Source organism: Zootoca vivipara, chromosome 6 (assembly GCF_965207765.1).
Source record: "Zootoca vivipara chromosome 6, rZooViv2.hap1.1, whole genome shotgun sequence".
NCBI classification, from domain to species: domain Eukaryota; kingdom Metazoa; phylum Chordata; class Lepidosauria; order Squamata; family Lacertidae; genus Zootoca; species Zootoca vivipara.
In genome coordinates, this window is record NC_142589.1 from 84,089,096 (window position 1) to 84,101,569 (window position 12,474).

At 49.3% G+C, this 12,474-nt stretch overlaps 1 protein-coding gene across 5 annotated transcripts in view; it reads left to right on the forward strand.

Moving 5' to 3' along the window:
* Positions 1–3,681: 3,681 nt before the first annotated feature.
* Positions 3,682–12,474, forward strand: part of FCHO1 (FCH and mu domain containing endocytic adaptor 1) — a 50,580-nt gene continuing 41,787 nt past the window's right edge. For 4 of the 5 annotated variants that reach the window (XM_088672874.1, XM_035119332.3, XM_035119338.3 and 1 more), the window contains exons 1-3: positions 3,682–3,799; positions 8,841–8,921; positions 10,868–10,941. In XM_088672874.1, the coding sequence (XP_088529000.1) occupies positions 10,915–10,941 (27 nt within the window). In that variant the 5' untranslated portion in view covers positions 3,682–3,799; positions 8,841–8,921; positions 10,868–10,914. Of the gene's footprint in view, positions 3,800–8,612; positions 8,636–8,840; positions 8,922–10,867; positions 10,942–12,474 lie in introns of those variants that run through there. The other variant, XM_035119333.3, reaches the window with a different exon arrangement.

Consider the following 12,474-nt stretch of genomic DNA (forward strand, 5'->3'; position numbering starts at 1 on the left):
TCATCAAAATTCTAAAGGTAAAGGGAGCCCTGACCATTAGGTCCAGTAATGACCGACTCTAGGGTTGCGGCACTTATCTCGCATTATTGGCCGAGGGAGCCGGTATATAGCTTCCAGATCACGTGGCCAGCATGACAAAGCTGTTTCTGGTGAACCAGAGCAGCACACGGAAACGCCGTTTACTTTCGCGCCGGAGCGGTACCTATTTATCTACTTGCACTTTGACGTGCTTTTGAACTGCTCGGTTGGCAGGAGCAGGGACCGAACAATGGGAGCTCACCCCATCACGGGGATTCGAACCACCGACCTTCTGATCGGCAAGCCCTAGGCTCTGTGGTTTAACCCACAGTGCCCCCATAATAAAAAGGGATGAGTGAAAAGGGGCAAAGCTGCAATTAACATTCGCTTTTGAGGTGGGAGAGCGGGGAATGCGGCTCGGGTGTCCCTAGGGGAAAAGCCTGATTGCACATTTTCAGGGCCAAATGCCTCTCAGAACCTGGGAATTGAGGTAGATTGCCTCTGGACCTGGAGGTTCCACTAGAAGGGCCTGGATGTAGCTGGATCAGGCAAAATTGGGGGGTCCTCCTGGTCCGGCATCCTGTCCTCACAGTGGCCACTCACATGCTCCCAAAGGGAAGCCCACAAACCAGCCGTGAATAAAATAGCAACTCTTTTCTCCCCCCCCCCTGTGGTTTTTGGTATTTGGAGGTTAGTAGCCATTTGGAGGCAGTAGTAGTGATGACTACCAACCTGGGTGGCTTTAAAAGAGGATTGGCCAAATTCATGAAAGAGCTATCCACAGCTAATAGCCAATCTTTACTGGTACAACTTTATTCTTGATGCATTCTTTTTTCAGGATGCTTACAATCAAGTCCTTCCCGCAGCGCAGTATCAAACTGTGGAACACTCTGCCACACACAACTTGGGCAAATTCATGGAGGAGCAGATGGCTACTAGCCAGGGTGGCTCTGTTTGCGATTCTTCTGAATCCCAGTTGCTGGAAACTGGAGGAGGGCAGAGCTGCTCTTGTGTTCGAATCCTGCTTGTTGGCCAATGTGAAGACAGGATGCTGGGCAAAATGGACCATTAGCCTGATCCAACAGGCTCTTTTGGTGCTTGCTCTCAATTTTAGGGTGGTGGGTTGGAGCCCACCACCCTAAATATTGGACAAAATATTGGACAAAAATATTCCTGCTTTGCAGGGGGTTGGACTGGATGACCCTTGAGGTCTCTTCCATCTACAGTCCTATGATTCTTGCACCTCTTGCCAAGGGAGGGGGAGCTGCAAGTGGCATCAAATCCACCCACCGCTACCAAGGGAAGATGCTCTGGACTGAGTCCATGGCTCTCCCCTCCCCATTTGTGTCCTTTAATAGCTCTGTTGCTATTGGTTGCGCAGGAAGAAGGGATGGAGGGGGAAGAGAGTTTGTTGCCATGGCAACTGCCTGGGTGGAAGAGATGCTGTTTCAGAGCATCCCCAGGCTGGACCACCAGGGAGTTGCCTCACCTGCCATACCTGTGCAGACATCCTTCGCTACCTTCGCTACCTTCTATACTGTCTGTGTAGGCCGGCTTAAGCAAAGGAAGGGGGAGCTTCTTGAGTTCATTGATAGTAAATGGATCAGGTTCAGAAGCAATGCTTTGGGGAGGTGTGTGTGTGTGTGTTTGATTCCAGACCAGCTAGCTTTAAAAGTCGGAGGTAGCTCTTTGGAGATATAAAAACCCCTGAAAGAAAGAAGGCGGATCTAACCCATTAATCGATAGAGCCTTCAGGTCGCCCCATTTAATTCTGCTTTGCCTCGATCTTGATTGTGTCATCTTTACAAACAACCTGGGCAAAGGAATCGAGAGGATGGTCATCGAATCTGCAGACAGCTCCAAACGGGGAGGGAATGCTGCAAAAGACAGAATCAAAATTCAAAATGATTGGAGACCTGGGCTCAAACTAACAAATTTTCTTAGGGACAAATGTCAGGTTTGGCACTTGGGCCGGAAGAACCAGATGCACAAATATAGGAAGGGGGGACACCTGGCTTGCCAGTAGTACATGGGGAAAGGATCTAGAGGTCTTGGTGAACCACAAGCTGAACATGAGTCAACAGTGCGATGCAGCAGCAAAAAAAAGCTAACACTATTCCAGGCTGCATCAACAGAAGTCTAGTGTCCACATCAAAGGAAGTCATAGTGCCACTCTATTCTGCCTTGGTCAGACCACACCTGGAATACTGTGTCCAGTTCTGGGCACCACGATTTAAGGAGGAGATTGCCAAACTAACATGCTGGAATGTGAGCAGAGGATGATGGCGAAGCCTGATGAGCAGTTGAGGGAGTTGGGTATGTTAATCTCGAGGGCTGTCACATGGAAGAGGGAACAAGCTTGTTTTCTGCTGCTCTGGAGGGCAGGACTTGAACCTATGGCTTCAAGTTACTGTACAAGAAAAGAGATTCTGGCTCCACATCAGGAAGAACTTTGACAGTAAGAGCTGTTCAAGAGTGGAAGGTGGAGGACTCTCCTTCCTTGGAGGTCTTTAAGAAGAGGTTGAATGGCCATCTGTCAGGGATATGTTAGCTGAGATTCCTGCCTTGCAGGGGGTTCGACTGGATGGCCCTTGGGGTCCCTTTCAATTCTGCAATTCTACAATTCTATTCTGTGATCTAAACCAGGGCTTTTCACTGCATCACTGTTGACCATCACAGGCATTCATTGTCCTAGCAGAACAAGTTCTGGTTTCACACAGGAGATGACAAACTGCCTTCCTCTGCCAAGCAAGTTCTTTGTTTTGTGGGTTGGTTTCTTTTTTTTAATCGCACCTGCTGTTTTTCTGAGCTTCCTCCTTCTGGCCTGCTTTTCGCAACTTGGGCCTTTTCCGTCTTCTGAAACCGAGGCCTGCAGTGCTGAGTTGAGCCTCGCAAGGATGCAGGATGCTACCTGGATCAACATAAACCTTTTATCTTGGGGATGCAGCTTTGGAAGACTAGGCTCAGTCCTGGCTTAGGCCAACTGGGGTGTGTGTGTTTGCATGTCGGACTGAAGTGCAAGCCACACAGGTTGTTATGCCACTGGTGTGGATGGAGAGATCCATCATGTTATGAGCCTGGCTAGCTCAGTTGGAGCCTGGTGCTGTCAATACCAAGGTTGCAGGTTTGATCCCCACATGGGGCAGCTATGCATTGCAGGGGGTTGGGCTGGATGACCCTTGGGGGCCCCTTCCAACTGTACAATTCTATGATTTCTTGGTGGTTCCTGGAGGGCCTGTAATGGGGTGGCTCCTCCTCTCTCGCACATAGGTCAGGTTCAATACAGTTGCTGAGATTCCTGCCTTGCAGGGGTTTGGGCTACATGACTCTCAGGGTTCCTCCCAACCCTACAATTCTATGCTTCTAAGTCCCCCTTATTTTGTAGTTCTTGGGGAGGGGTTTTTGTATTGTTGGCTTTGTGCAGTTGGACAGAGATGCATTTTTTGCCTCTCTCCCTACGCTACCCGCTGTCCGAAAAATGACAGTTTACAAGCCAGTGAATAGGGATGCGGCCTCTTTAAATATGCAAATGAGCTTCCTGGGCCCGGGTTGGCTGGGATGGGGGGGGAGAGGCTAGCCCAGAAGCAGCGTTTGCTGGCGGGCGGGGCAGCCAATCAGGAGCCAGGTTCCTTTCCTCCTCGGAACCCCGCCCCTTTCCTACTCCTCCTTGCAGTGCGGGGGGGCAGCCTTTTCTCCTTCCCCCTTTTTCCCTCTCCCCTTTTTTGCAAAAACGAAAGAGGGGAGCGGAGCAGGTGCCGGGGGTGCCGAGGGGTGGAAACAGGTCAGTGCATTTACCCCCCCACCCTCCCCCGCCTGGTATTATTATCAACCACCTTTTGCACACCCATGCAGTTTTTTTTGGGGGGGGGAGCCCTGCAGCTTTGCAATAAAACTGCCCAGGCAAGAATTTCAAAGATCTGGGAGGTGGCGGGGGTGGATCCGGCCACCACACCCCAAGACCCCTCTTTGCAATATTTAATTGGGGTGGGGGAGATGAAGAAAAACCCTAATTAGCTTTATCAATAGGCGGACGCTGTGGGTTAATTTTTTGGGGGGTGGGGGAAGCTGCGCCCAAATTTCTTGGTTCTGATTATGACCCAGCACACACAGCGCAAAAAATTAGAATCCCACCCTGGGGGAAAAACAATTACGGTAATATATATTTTCCATTGCATGTTTGCAGGGCATTGCATGAACTTGCCTGATGCGTTGTTGTGGCTTGGGCGAAGGTGTTGTATCCATTCTCATGAATAATGGAGAAGGAAGCTTAATAATGATAATAATAACAACAACAACAACAATATTTTGGAATGTGCTTTTCCTGAGTAGTGTGTGTGTGTGTGTAAATTATATATGTATGTGTGCGTGTAAAAAAAAATGTCTGTGGGTGCTGTCTGTGGCCAAGCCATGTCTGGCTGCGTAGCCAGATGGGTTGAGATCCTGCAAATATAAGGCAGCGATGGAGGGCCAACTGCACCTGAGAAAGGGGTGTGTGGAGTGGGCAGTTCAGGCTGGGTCAGGATCCCATTTGCAAAGGCCTGAAATGGTCACGATGCTGCTGCTCTGTTTTTGGACCTGTGCCAACTTGTCTGCCTTTCTCCATTGCACGAGATGAGCAGCGCCCGGTCAGGACTGGCTTCTCATCCTGCCCACCTTTTGGCCCTTTGCAAATGCCAAAACTGGTGTCAGGAGGACAGAGGTGGGGGTGCATTTTCTGCTAGCCATCCTGCCAGGGGCCCAAGCACCAGTTGCTTCTTTCTGGGGAACAAAATGGGGGAAATAATAATAATAATAATAATAATAATAATAATAATAATAATAATGTTTCCCCAGCCACTCTGGGTGGCTTCCTGCAAAATATAAAAGCATCCATAAAACATCAAACCTTAAAATGAGCGCAGGTGCATCCTCGAACCTCTTTTCCTTCCCTGCTCCTTACCTGGACAGGTAATTTTTTGCAGGAACCTCTCCCAGGCCGAATTTGCTGCAAGGAAGAAACCTTTGTCTTCTTTATCTCTCTGCCACCTGGATGGAATATATTTCTGCAGATATATATCTTTTTTGTGTGTGAACAGGTGGCTTTTTAACCTGTCCCCCCCAGGTGCGCAATGTTTGCTAGGCCCTGTCTGCAGTGGGGCGGTCAAAGGTCTGGTCTTGCCTCTGCAGAAGCACAGGCTGGAGTAAATGTACATATATATTTTTAAACTGTGCCAACCTCTATTCTTTTATTGGTAAGGATTTTCTTATTTCGCTTTATAAAGCTGTTGTAATCGCAGGTGAAAACTGAACTGGAAACTGTAAAACTGGCGTGCAGAATAAGTCCAATTGCACATCGGTTAAAACAACCAATTCCTTTTTATTAGCGTTATCCAATGTAATAAAGAAATGCAAAACCATATAGAAAGTGCCTGGGGGGTTCTAGTCCTCATAGAAATCTCAAATTACGCCTAATTTTCTCTGTGAGTGACTGGGACCAAGTGTCCTGTGTAAGATTTTGGGCTTCTTTCCCCCTGAGTTGCAATTACTTTTTGAGCTGTCAAGATCGAAGATGAGACCAATTATTTTGATAATTGGTATCATTAAAAAACAGGGGTAGGCAAAACCTAAGACCCGGGGGCCGGATGTGGCCCAATCGCCTTCTAAATCCGGCCCGCGGATGGTCTGGGAATCAGCGTGTTTTTACATGAGTAGAATGTGTGCTTTCATTTAAAATGCATCTCTGGGTTATTTGCGGGGCATAGGAATTCCCCCCCCCCAAAAAAATATAGTCCGGCCCACCAAATGGTCTGAGGGACGGTAGACCCTGAGGGACGGTAGACCCACGGCTGAAAATGGTTGATGAGCCCTGATTAAAAAACAATCTGTTAATTCTGGGCAACAAATGATAGTTTCTAGGATGATCATTCCTGTGGAAATTGAACCCCCGAAATCTCGCACCAACTTACATTCTCACCACAAGTGACATAGGATTGTAGCGTGGGAAGGGACCCCAAGGGTCATCCAGTCCAACCCCCGGCAATGCAGGAATCACAGCGAAATTGAGGGACTTGGTGGCGCCAGTAGTTATTTTGGGGTCGCTCTCTTTGGGGTGACGGTCACTGGAGCATTTGGGGGTTGCTTGTTTCATGGCTTTGCTTTAAACGGATTTGCATCCTGAGGATCTGATGGAACAGATCCTGTTGTTCATTTCCATGGCAACGCCTCTGAGATAGTGAAATAAAACTGCATATTAAAATACATTTTTGGAAGACGCCGTCATCGCAGATTGGGAGCTGGATCAGACCCTCACTCCTATGTGGAGGCTGAGGGGGTGGGATCAGGCCCAAGGGGACCCCTATCATGTCCGCCTCACAGTGGCCAAATACCCCACTAAACCTAGGGATCCAGATAGACTGCCTCTGGGCCTGGAAGTTCCATAATAAGAGGCAGGCTGCTGGATCAGACCCAAAGGAGACCCACTCAGCTCAGCCTCCTGTCCTCATAGTGGCGAAATGCCCCATATGACCTGGGAATGCAGATAGACTGTCTCTAGGCCTGGAGGTTCCATGAGGACATAATAAGAGCTGGACTGGTGGATCAGACCCGAAGGGGGCCTGTCCAGCCCAGCACCCAGTTCTCACTGGGTAACCAAAATGGTCAAATGCCTGGAAACGATGCCTTAAGAGGAACGGCTTAGGGAGCTGGGTATGTTTAGCTTGGAGAAGAGAAGGTTAAAGGGTGATATGATAGCCATGTTCAAATATATGAAAGGATGTCATATAGAGGAGGGAGAAAGGTTGTTTTCTGCTGCTCCAGAGAAGCGGATACGGAGCAATGGATTCAAACTTCAAGAAAGAAGATTCCACCTAAACATTAGGAAGAACTTCCTGACAGTAAGAGCTGTTCGGCAGTGGAATTTGCTACCAAGGAGTGTGGTGGAGTCTCCTTCTTTGGAGGTCTTTAAGCAGAGGCTTGACAGGCATATGTCAAGAATGCTTTGATGGTGTTTCCTGCTTGGCAGGGGGTTGGACTGGATGGCCCTTGTGGTCTCTTCCAACTCTATGATTCTATGATTCACAGCGGCCGACCAGGGGCCCCATTGCAGGGGGTTGGACTAGATCAGGCACCCCCAAACTTCGGCCCTCCAGATGTTTTGGACTACAATTCCCATCTTCCCCGACCACTGGTCCTCTTAGCTAGGGATCATGGGAGTTGTAGGCCAAAACATCTGGAGGGCCGCAGTTGGGGGATGCCTGGACTAGGTGGCCCTTGGGTCCCTTCCAGCTATGATTCTATGAAACCCACATGCCGGATCCGAGCATGAGAGCCGCTCTCCCCTCCTGCGGTTTCCAGCAAATGGCATTGACAAACACCCCTCCTTCCTTCCTTCCTCCTTCCTGTTTGGCACCCGCTTGGACATTTCAATAAGGCCAAGTGAGTCACCCGGGGCGATTCCTTCTCCTTGTGCGGCGACCTCTGCGACCGGCCTGGGATCACATAAGAAAGAGCCTGCTGGATCAGACTCAAAGGGGGCCCACCTAGCCCAGCCTCCTGCTCAAATGCCGCTAAGAACCTAGGAATCCAGATAGACTGCCTGTGAACCTGGAAGATCCATGAGAAGTGCCAGATGCAGGTGAAACTTGGCAAATTAGAATATCGTCGAAAAGTGCATTTTTTCCAGTAATGCAACTTAAAAGGTGAAACCAATATATGCATCCCCAAACTGCGGCCCTCCAGATATTTTGGACTACAATTCCCATATTCCCTGACCACTGGTCCTGTTAGCTAGGGTTCATGGGAGTTGCAGGCCAAAACATCTGGAGGGCCGCAGTTTGGGGATGCCTGAATAGATGCATGACATGCAAAGCAAGATATGTCAAGTCTTTATTTGTTGTAATTGTCATTATTTGTCGTTAGGCAGGTCAGTTTCTAAATGGAATGTAATCAACGAAATGTAAGAGCGGGGTTTATTTTTGTTCATTTTTCTATTATTGTAACTATTTGTTTTATTACTGTCGAATTTCCAAAAGAAAGCATTTGTAAAAATTAAAAGAAAAATAAAAAAATAACAAGTTGCGTTACTGAAGCAAATGCACTTTTCGACGATATTCTAATTTTCCGAGTTTCACCTGTAGAGGGATCAGAGCCAAAGGGGGCACAGCCGAGGGGATTTGGCCACTGGACTAGATAGTCCCCCTTTGACCTGATCCCAGCAGTCAGACTCCTGCCTTGGAGAGGGTTGGGCTAGATGGCCCTTGGGTGTCCCTTCCAGTGCTTTGGAAGAACTTCCTGGCAGAAAAATCTGTTGGGCGGATTTTTTCAGAAGGTAGTGGGCTCTCCTTTCTTGGAGGTTTTCAAGCAGAGGTTGGGGGAGGCCATCTGCCAGGAGTTCTTCAGCTGCGATTCCTGCATTGCAGCGGGTTGGACTGGATGACCCCTGGGGATCCCTTCTAACTCTACCATCCTTCAATTCCAAAATTAAATTGCCCTAACCCATGCCATAAACAAAAAAGAAACCCAGTTGCAGGATGTGCATTTATTCATTTTTTAAATTTAATCTCTGGACACCCTCCGGGGAGTTCCCTTTCCAGCTTATCTGAGGGTCTGGCGGCTGATATTTGTCACTGTTGCAAAAAAGGTAATTAGCAAGAAGCCGTTAAAACACACAAATTAGCTGCGTTTGCAAGGGAGGTTGTGGAGCGTGGCGGCAGATTGGAACCACCACGGGGATTTTTTCTGTTGCTCTGCTTTCGGTGTTGCAGAATTACAGAAACAAAACGGGAACTAGGTTCGAATCACCTGCTCTCAGCTCTCCCTTTATTTGCTTGTGTTCCCCACTCCAGGGTGCTTTCCCGCGAGATCCTTTGTGTGCAGGAACTGAGAATATGAGCCTTTGGAGAGTCCATACTTCCCTCCGACAAAGGGTGAGTGGCAGGACGATTTTCTGTGCAAAATGCACACTCCTGGGCCGACTTTGCGGGAGACCGGTCCTCATGGAGGTTGGCAGTACTGGGGAGGGGAGATGAGTGGTTAGAGCGGGATGCCTGGGTCCTCTCTCTTTTAGCACGAGAGGAGGGGTGACACGTGGTCTGGTTTGCAAATGTCAGCTGTTTAAAATCTAGGGTGGGTACTGGGTTCAGGTTCCGGCACCCAGGTTCAAACCTCAGTTTGCTAAAGGGCAACAACAAACACGGCCATTTTCTCTTGCAATTCTTCCGTTTCCTGTGCTTTATTTTCTGTTTCCCTCCGGCGGTGGAGGGTGAAACTGCCTTTGCAGGATGTCTGCATTTCAGGGAGGGGAGGAGAAGTTGTGCTGTCTCTCTGAAGGTGGGTAAGGAAGCCCAGACGCCTGGGTTCCCGAGAGAGCCAGCCCGGGTGTCACAGTTTGGGTGTCAGACCTGGGGAAGACCAGGGTTCGAATCCGCCCTGCTCACCCCGCTGGGCCTGCCATCAATAGATCAGTTAAGGAAAGGGCTTTTCATAGGGCTGTGGCATTTTTAATATCTGGATTTTAAAAGATTTGTGGGGGGTTTTTCAGTATTGTTTTGATTCTCTCACATTTCATTTCATTTCATTTTCCTGAGCTGCTTTTCATTTGCATAGATCACAAACTGCGAACAATAATGGAACAGAACATTACTTTTAAATGGTGATCTTTCATGGGTTGTTTTTTTTGCGTCTTATTCATGTTTGATTTAATTTGTCATAAGCTGCCCTGAGAACCAGCCTGGGGGAAAGGGCGGAATAGAAATTAATACAATGTAATGTAATATAGAATCATAGAGTTGGAAGGGTACCCAAGGGTCATCTAGCCCAACCCGCCTGAGCATGCAGAGAATGTGAAGCAATGTCCCCCCCCCCCGCCCTCTTGTTGGGGAACTTAGAATCATAGAATCATAGAGTTGGAAGAGACCACAAGGGCCATCCAGTCCAACCCCCTGCCAAGCAGGAAACGCCATCAAAGCATTCTTGACATATGCCTGTCAAGCCTCTGCTTAAAGACCTCCAAAGAAGGAGACTCCACCACACTCCTTGGTAGCAAATTCCACTGCCGAACAGCTCTTACTGTCAGGAAGTTCTTCCTAATGTTTAGGTGGAATCTTCTTTCTTGTGGCTGGAATCCATTGCTCCGTGTCTGCGTCTCTGGAGCAAACGTCCGCCCAGCTTGCATGAGAGATCTCCGCTCGCTCCCTGATAAAAGAGGATAGGGTCGCGCTGATAATGCCAAGGTTGCAGGTTCGCTTCCTGTAAGGGACATCTGCATATTCCTGCACTCCAGGGGGTTGGGCTGGATGACCCTCAGAGTCCCTTCCAACTCTACAATTTGATGGGACAAATCCATGGAGCCAGAGGAGGCCATTGATGGCTGTTAGCCACAATAGCTCTGTTCCGCCTCCACCACCATTTCTTCCTTGCTGGAAACTGCAGGAAGGGAGAGATGCTCTTGTGTTCGAATCCTGCATTCAGCAGCCTCGTTCCTTGTGGTGCCTCCGGGCCCAGAGGCAGTCTATCTGGATCCCCAGGTTCCTTGGGTTATTTGGCCGCTGCAAGGTCAGGACGCTGAGCTTGAAGGGTCTGATACATCCGTCAGGCTCTCCTTAGCTTCTTGTGGAGCCTCCAGGCCCAGACCTCGCCGAGGACTAGGGGCTTGTCTCTGGCGCTCAAAGCGAGGCAGAGCTGGGGAAGGCAGAGGCAGTTGCCGGTGGGGTTGTCATGCCCCGAGCCTTCCTCGCACGCCTTCCTCCCAATTCCAGCCTTCGTCAACCTGAGGTTGTTTTGGACCACGACTCCCATCATCTCCAGTTCATCCCAGTGCTCTCTCTCCCTGTCTCATTTTTCCTGGTTACCTCCAATCTCTTTTGCATTCTAGGTTTACAAAAGCTGAGACGAAGGGGGCTTCCATCCCGGGCTGGCAGCATGTCTTATTTCGCGGAGCATTTCTGGGTAAGAAAATCTCCCTGATGTGCATGGAAAACTCATTTTGCCAACTCTCTCCTGATCTGTTTACACTGGTAACTTTCCCCCAGGCGGTTTCTCTTTCCGTCTCTCTCTGCAATTATTGACGCCCTCCCAGGATAAATGCGTCGTGCAAATAATTCAGATTTTTTTATTTGCACACCGGGGCAACCAAAGGGAGGCGAATGAGCCGGTCATAGCAGCACAGCGAAATAGCGAGCTGCAAAAATGAAGAAAATGAGCAACATGCATCTGAGTCATGGCGTAGAGCAGAGGGAATAGCGCTACAGGCTTTTTGCGTCCAGGGAGGTCGAGGCACACTTCTGCATCGGGGGATATTTTCTCGGGGGAAATTGTCATATACAACCCTTGGGTGTGTGGGGTGTTTGGGGAGGGGTGGCACTTGTGGGGGACACCGCGTCCTGCTCCTGGGGAGCCTCTCCTTACGTTTCTTAAATGGAGCCTCCATGGACAGAGTCAGTCTACCTTAGATTGGCGAATGAGAACAGGAGGAGGAGACAGCTCTGACATCCTGTTTGCCACTGAGGGAAAGCTGCCATGGCACAGAGACTGGCCCCATTGCCATCCAATGATGTCTAGGTGCAATAATAATAATAATAATAATAATAATAATAATAATAATAATAATAATTTATACCCAGCCCATCTGGCTGGGTTTCCCCAGCTACTCTGGGTGGCTCCCAATTGAGTATTAAAAGCAATACACCACTATCGAGAAGGTCCTCTGCTTTGGAATCAGACAGTCGATAGTCCTGGTTAACTCTGCATTCCAGCGGGCCACCAGGGAATCGGCCAAAAGGCCATCAACATGGGATAAAACATCCCCTACCACTCTCTGGAAGCCAATTACATCCATTAAGTGGCAGGGGTGGACCATCCGAATCAGTCCCACCTCCCTGCAGAGGGGAAGAGTCGCGGGGAAGTCCAGTTGCACCAGGAAGTGATCTGACCATGGCACTTATTTTGTTTCACTTTTCCTTAGTGTCAGATCACCAACATCCATAGAGGTAAACACCAGGTCTAAGGCATGTCCGCGGCTATGAGTTGGGCCAAACTTATTCAGGGACAGCCCCATGGCGGCCATGCTTTCCGTGAAGTCCCGAGCGGCCCCTTGTAAATTTGTGTCAGCGTGGATGTTAAAATTCCCCAAGACAACCAAACTAGGTGTCTCCAGGAGAACATCCGCCATGACCTGAAGCAGCTCAGGCAGGGAATCCTTGGTGCAGCGGGGAGGTCGGTACACCAAAAGGAATCCTGTACTGCCCCTATTGCCCAACATGCACTGAGAGAACTGGGTCTTCCCAATAGGACGCCTGGTGCAAACTAATGACTTCCTAAAAATCACTGCAACCCCCCCTCCCCGCTCACAAGGCCTGGGTTGCTGTGCGTAAGAGAAACCCGGTGGACAAGCAGCAGCAAGGACAGGCCCATCTGCTTCTTCCAACCAAGTCTCTGTTACACATGCCTGGTCAAGTCCTCCATCCACGATCAAGTCATGGA